The following is a 5,795-nucleotide window of genomic DNA, read 5'->3' as shown; positions in this document are numbered from 1 at the left end:
TCTGCGCTGCCTCTGCGCTGCCTCTGCGCTGCTTCTGCGCTGCCTCTGCGCCGCTTCTGCGCTGCTGCTGACCTGCTGCTACGCTGCTGCCGCGCTGCCCTCGCCTTTGCTGCCGCGCTGCCCTCGCCTTTGCTGCTGTTCCCCCTCCCGATCTCCCTACCTACCCCAGGGCACCCCCCTGCCGGTGAAGGACGGGTTCCTGGATATCGCCCGATCCCCGAGCCCGGTGCGCATCTTCCAAATTCGCCTGGGCTCCTCGCGGATTACAAGTCGCGCCATCGAGGTGACCCCCTCCCCCTCGACGCCGGCCAGCCGGCTGCTCATGTCCAGCGACTGCTTCATCGTGGTGGACCTGGCCCAGCGGCAGGTGTTCGAGTGGCATGGGGCGGCCACCCGGGCCGTGGACCGGCGCCTGTGCTCGCGCTACTCGCGTCAACTCCGGGCGCACTTCCTCCTGCCGGTCGGGGCGGCCGTGTCGCAGGCCATGACCCCCGGGGGGAAGGCCGCCGCCACGGCGGTCCCCAGCTTCCGGTCGTCGGATCCCTCGGTGCCGCTGATTTTCGCCGAGCCCGAGGGGTCCGAGTCGCCGGCCTTCCGCCAGCTGATGGGCATGGGCCGGGTGTCGCCGGCCAGCGTGAGCCAGCGCCTGGGCCTGGTCCTGTCGTATACCTTCGCTCGGAGTGGGCTGTCCGTGCCGGTGGTGGCCTCGCACCTGAAGTCCTTCCGCAGGGCGCTCATCCTGGACGGCTCGGCCGGGGTGTACCTGCAGCCTCCCTCGCCGACGGACCTGCATTTCAATGCCTCCCATGTGGAGGCCAGCCCGCGCCGGTCGCCGGCTTTGGGCAGCGCCAGCGCCTCGATCACCTCCTCGCCCTCGCTCAGCGGGGCCGCGGGGTCGGCCCCGGCGCCGGATGATGGATCTGCTCCGGATGCCGACAACCCGGACGCCCTCGATGGGCCGACGGCCGCCTCCTCCATCCGGTCGCTCCTGCGTCGGGTGTACCCCCGGCTCTTCCAGTTCACCATCACCACGCTGTCCTTCGGGCCGGGGGCCACGTCGCCGGGCGGCGGCCTGGGCCCGGTTCCCGGCATGGCCGCAACACCGCCGGCCTCGCCGGCGGCCGATGCCCCGACAGATGCCTCCAGCTCGAGCGTCGACCTGTCGGCCGCCATGGCCTCCGGGGGGTCACACTTGGCCTTCTTCGCCACCGAGCAGACGGACTTCTGCCGGAGCGACCTGCGCCCGGATGTCGTGGCCCTGGTGGACCCGGATCCCCTGCGCGAGACCTTCAGCTCGTGCCCGGTGTACCTGTGGATCGGGCGCACGTCGGACGCCGTGGTGGCCGAGTCGCTGGCCGTGCGCGCCACCCAGACCTACCTGCAGCACCATTTCGCTGCCATCCTCCCGCTGAATCCGCTGTCGGTCATCCAGAAGGTCCATGATGGCCGCGAGCCGGCGGACTTCCGGGCACTCTTCCATGCGTGGGATTGATGGCTTGTGGGTGGTCCCTCTCCGGTGTTTGGAAATGCCGGCGCTCGGCGCCGGCAAAATCCGCCCGGATGGTTTTCCCCCTCCCCGGACACCCGTCCCGTTGGGCGGCCACTTGTGTGCATGTGTGTATGTGCGTGTGCGTGTGTGTGTGTATCCTCAACACACCAGCGGCAGGAGCGAGAATAGACCATGCCAGCCTTTCTTTCCCGTCCGTCCATTCGATGCCGCCTGTGCCCTTTCTCATGCTGCCCAAGTTCCGGTCCGTCGCCGTACCGAGCAGACTTAACTGGAAACGAGGCACCATCGTCGGCAGTTGGATCAGGTGCCCCGGACCCGGGTCACGAGGAGCTCCAGAATGGCTGGCATGAGCTCGGGCGGGTCACGCCCCCTCCAGGCGGGCCCGGCCGGGAGCCGGTTGGGGGCGATGTTGTTGTCTTTCTATTTTTTATTTTCTCGCCCCCCTCCCCCCTCACCTGCGGCTTTCTTCCTTCGGTTGTTGACTGGCACGCCCCACGCGCGGTGCGGGTCGGAAAGCACCCGAGAGTGGGAACGAGGGCGCCCGAGAGCGGGGGGCATTGATGTTCCCGGCCTGGCGCGTCCCGCAAGGCGGGGGATTGGGGGCGGATCCCATCCCCTTGATGGTGCTTGTATTTTGGGCGGCCCCAGTTCAGGCGGCCACCTTCGCGGGCGTTGGACAGCCCCCTCGCCGCCCCTCGCGATTGCCCCCTCCCCCCTTTCCTGGTTCTCGCCCCGCCTCCCCTCCCTCTCCCGCTCGTTCCTTGTTTCCCCCCCCCCCCCTCCGCAGCGCTGGCCCTGGGCCCGACCCCTCCTCCTTTCCAGCATGGCGTCCGCCACTGGCGCGGCTTCCTCGCCGCCGCAGATTGTGGTCCCCGGTGCGGATGCTCTGCATTGTCGCCCTTCTTGATCTTCCCCTCTTTTTTTTTTGCGCCAGGGACCTGCGCTGGGCATGCACTTACCTCTTTCCTTGCCTTCCCCCCACCCCCTCCCCCCTCTCGTCACTGCAGTGCTCTATTCTGGCCTCGAGGACACTGAGTCCATGGCACAGGTGGTTGACCTGTTGGCCTTCCTCGAGAGCGCTTCATCGGCGGTGTTTGACCGCGTGTCGTCCATGGTCCGCCGCTCCGCAGCATCCCCCCCCCCCCCCCCGCCCCTCCGCCCTCCCTTTTTCCTCCTTCCCCTCCCCCCTTTCCTTTCTTCCGCCCTCTTCCCGCCCTGTGTGTGCGCATGTGCGCGTCCACGCTCCTGCCCGGCTGGCGGTCTCCCCCCCTCCTGCTGACCCGGAACCCAGATCTCCGAATCGGAGTCGCGACTGGCCGGCATCAATGGCCGTGCGGGCGCGGCGCAGGCGCGTGTCAGCGCGCTGGCCGACTCGCCGGCGCGATCGATCACCGTCTTCTCTTCGAGCGCCTTCCCGGCGGCCAGCGCCGGTCTCACCTTTGGTGCACTCTATCAGCCGAACATTCGGTCGATCATGCTCGGCGGCAAGCCCGCCCCCCTGGCCCCCGGGGAGGTCCGCATGGCCTGGCCGGCTGCCGATCAGCTGTACCAGTCTCGCCTGCCGGTCAAGGTGCGTCCCGAATGGCCTGTGCCTTCCTTGCGTGTCCTGTGGGCAGCGCCCTCTGCCATGATGCCCCCTCCCCCCCCCCCCCCTCCTTCGAAGCTCTGTCTCTCTTTCTCTGACCTTGGCGTTTGTTTGCCCGGGCTGGCGTGCGTCCTGTGGCCGTCGGCCGTCGGCCGTCCTCGCGCTTCCCCTCCCTCCCTTGGGAATCCCTGCTTCAGGTCGTCACCCCGGTCAGCCCGGCCCCCTCGGACGAGGAGGACAAGCCGGCCGATGCCGATGCCGATGCCGATGCCGATGCCGGCGCCGATGCCGATGCCGATGCCGATGCCGGCGCCGACACCGACGCTGACGGCCCGGCCAAGCCCCCCGCCCGGCCGAAGTCCCCGACGCCGCCTGCCTCGCCGGTGGTCGAAATTGTGGAGAACCTCACGCCGCCGGCGTCGATCGTGGATGTGGTCACGGCCAAGCGCGAGTCCTACCTGCTGGACGCCAAGTTCCTGGCGCAGAATGTCCCCACCAGCATGACCGTCCTGCAGACCCTGGCCGGATCGGCCTCGCAGTCGCTCAGTGCCAATGAGGATATGCAGCCGGAGAACTCGACCGCCGTCAATTCGCTCGGTGCTCTGCCGCCGACGGCTCGGACCTCCTCGGATCTGCTGCTCTTCAACTCCCGGCTGAACCCCTACCGCACGTACGAGCACATCGACAACCTGACCGAGGTCCGCACCGCCAAGGCCCAGGTCCAGCGGCGCGACGAGTCCCTCGAGCTGCAAATGGCCCCGGATACCATCCGCCTGGGCTTGGGTCTGGAGTATGGCGACCGCATGGATGTCGGCTTCCGGCCGCAGATGACCGAGCTGCCGGACATGGAGCTGCCAGATCGCCTGGACCTGCCGAACATCGCCACCGACCTCCAGTGGAGCAGTGCGTTGGGGTCTTTCCTTTCTACTTCCTTCCCTCTTTCCCTCTCTCCCTCGCTGTGCCTGTCTCACCGGTTCTCCCTTCCTCGTGCTCCCTGCCCCCTGTTCCCTCTTGCTCCTCTGTCTCTCTCTCTCTCTCTCTCTCCCTCGCATCGGTCAGTCGGCGAGGGGGATACCTCGATGCCGAGCAACATCGCCCCGTCAGTGCTGCCGGACTTCAGCGCTGCCGATGCCATGGGCGGCGCGGCGGCCACCACGGCCGCGCCTGCTGCCGCTGGCGCCCCGCCACCGCCACCCCCCTCGTCCGGCGCGCCGGCCCCGCCTCCGCCACCCCCCCCGGCGTCGTCGGGCGCGCCGCCCCCCCCGCCGCCGCCTCCGCCGCCGGCTGGTGCTCCGCCTCCGCCGCCGCCTCCGCCGCCGCCGCCGCCGCCGGCTCCCGGCCCGCCGCCGCCGGCCACCGAGACCGCCATGTCGTCCATCCCCCTGCCGGCCCCGACCGAGGGGAGGGGCGGCCTGCTGGACGAGATCCGCAAGTCCGGCGGTGGCCGCATGAAGCTGCGCAGCTCCAAGGACAAGCGCCCCGCCTCCAAGAGCAAGCCCAAGCAGTCCTCCTCCGGCGTACGTGTCTCATGGGGCCTCGATGATCCACCTCTTGCGATCTGTTCCTCCTCCTGGCTTCGCCCCTCCTCCCGCCGCCACCGCGTCTCATCTGACATTTGCTCCACCGCCCCCCTCTCTTTGTGCTGTCCTTGTGCGCGCACAGGACATCATGAGCGACCTCCACCGGCACCTGTCCATGATCCGGAAGGACAACCAGCCGACCTCCGACGAGGAGTCCACCAACGAGGCGGACTGGGACTGAAGACGCCCGTCGGGGCCTCCATTCTCGGGTCTTTTCCCTCCCCCCCCCCCCCCCCCCACTTCCCCCCCGGGCTATCTTGGCTTTTTGTCCCCCTCTCCCCTCTCTCCTTCCTTCTTCTTTCCCTCTTCAAATACAGCAATTCATATGCTCTCCTGCCAAGCGCCAGGGTTCCCCTCCCCCGTCTTTCCACCCTCCCCCCTTCGACTCCCTCTACAGGTGTGTGTGTGTGTGTGTGTGTGTGTGTGTGTGTGTGTGTGTGTGTGTGTGTGTGTGTGTGTGTGTGTGTGCGTGTGTGTGCGTGTGTGTGCGTGTGTGTGCGTGTGTGTGCGTGTGTATGTATGTGTGTGGTATATTGCCCTTTGGCGAGGGGGCATTCGGAAGCAGCCTCATCACTGCACATCGAACCCGGTCTCGACGATGGCCCGGCGCAGGACCTGAGCCATGCGAGCCGGGTCGCTGAGTGGCGGCAGGCGGAGAAGGTGCAGGCAGGAGGAAACCGTCGGCATGTGGTCGGCATCCTGCGAGTCCATCAGTTGGATGCAGAACTTTGGGTGGAGCGACTGCCAGCCACCGGCCGGGGCCCGGGAGGACCCGGTGGCAAAGCGAATGAGCTGGCGCCGTTCGACCTCCGAGAAGTCCTTGGCCAGGACTTGCCAGAAGGCCGCCACGGCTGGATGCTCGCGCAGGGCATCATGCTGGTAGGTGGTGTGGTGGCGCAGGTCCTCCAGGTCGATGACCGGCGATCCGAGAACAAGGATGGTGAGCTCGTCCTGGGTTGTGGCGGGTGCGATGGGGAGGGGGGGGGGGGGGGGGGGGGGGGGTAGAAAAAGAGGAAAAGAGGATGTCCCCCGAGTCGCCGGGAGGGGGCCCTGGCGCCGAGGGCGCTCAGCTCGATCTTCGCTGTTGAAGCCGGCGTTGTTCCAGGCAGTGATGCCGCCC

At 68.2% G+C, this 5,795-nt stretch overlaps 3 protein-coding genes across 3 annotated transcripts in view; 2 read left to right on the top strand and 1 right to left on the bottom strand.

The window, feature by feature from the left end:
* H696_03380 (hypothetical protein) overlaps positions 1-1,694 on the top strand; it is a 9,776-nt gene extending 8,082 nt beyond the window's left edge. The window contains exon 17 of the mRNA XM_009497246.1: positions 170-1,694. Coding sequence (XP_009495521.1) covers positions 170-1,492 — 1,323 coding nt within the window. The 3' untranslated portion in view covers positions 1,493-1,694. The remainder of the gene's footprint in view (positions 1-169) is intronic.
* A 482-nt stretch (positions 1,695-2,176) lies between these two features.
* On the top strand, positions 2,177-4,890 carry H696_03379 (hypothetical protein). Its single transcript, XM_009497245.1, has 6 exons — positions 2,177-2,385; positions 2,518-2,624; positions 2,802-3,080; positions 3,293-3,998; positions 4,155-4,612; positions 4,758-4,890. The coding sequence occupies exons 1-6, from the start codon at positions 2,334-2,336 to the stop codon at positions 4,854-4,856; spliced, it is 1,701 nt and encodes a 566-aa protein (XP_009495520.1). The 5' UTR covers positions 2,177-2,333; the 3' UTR covers positions 4,857-4,890.
* Positions 4,891-5,245: 355 nt separating this feature from the next.
* H696_03378 (hypothetical protein) overlaps positions 5,246-5,795 on the bottom strand; it is a gene marked incomplete at both ends in the record, with an annotated part of 5,416 nt that continues 4,866 nt past the window's right edge. Inside the window, one exon of the mRNA XM_009497244.1 lies at positions 5,246-5,626. Within this exon, the coding sequence (XP_009495519.1) occupies positions 5,246-5,626 (381 nt within the window). The remainder of the gene's footprint in view (positions 5,627-5,795) is intronic.

This window comes from Fonticula alba (assembly GCF_000388065.1).
Source record: "Fonticula alba strain ATCC 38817 unplaced genomic scaffold supercont2.5, whole genome shotgun sequence".
NCBI lineage: Eukaryota > Rotosphaerida > Fonticulaceae > Fonticula > Fonticula alba.
Note: the sequence above shows the minus strand (reverse complement) of the source record. Positions and strands in the feature narration are given on the sequence as shown.

Bases quoted from the DNA above. Each gene is read 5' to 3' on its own strand.
- H696_03379 (XM_009497245.1), top strand. From the start codon at position 2,334: ATGGCGTCCGCCACTGGCGCGGCTTCCTCGCCGCCGCAGATTGTGGTC. The intron at 2,386-2,517 runs GTGCGGATGCTC...TCGTCACTGCAG, and splicing joins GCCGCAGATTGTGGTCCCCG to TGCTCTATTCTGGCCTCGAG. The intron at 3,999-4,154 runs GTGCGTTGGGGT...CGCATCGGTCAG, and splicing joins CACCGACCTCCAGTGGAGCA to TCGGCGAGGGGGATACCTCG.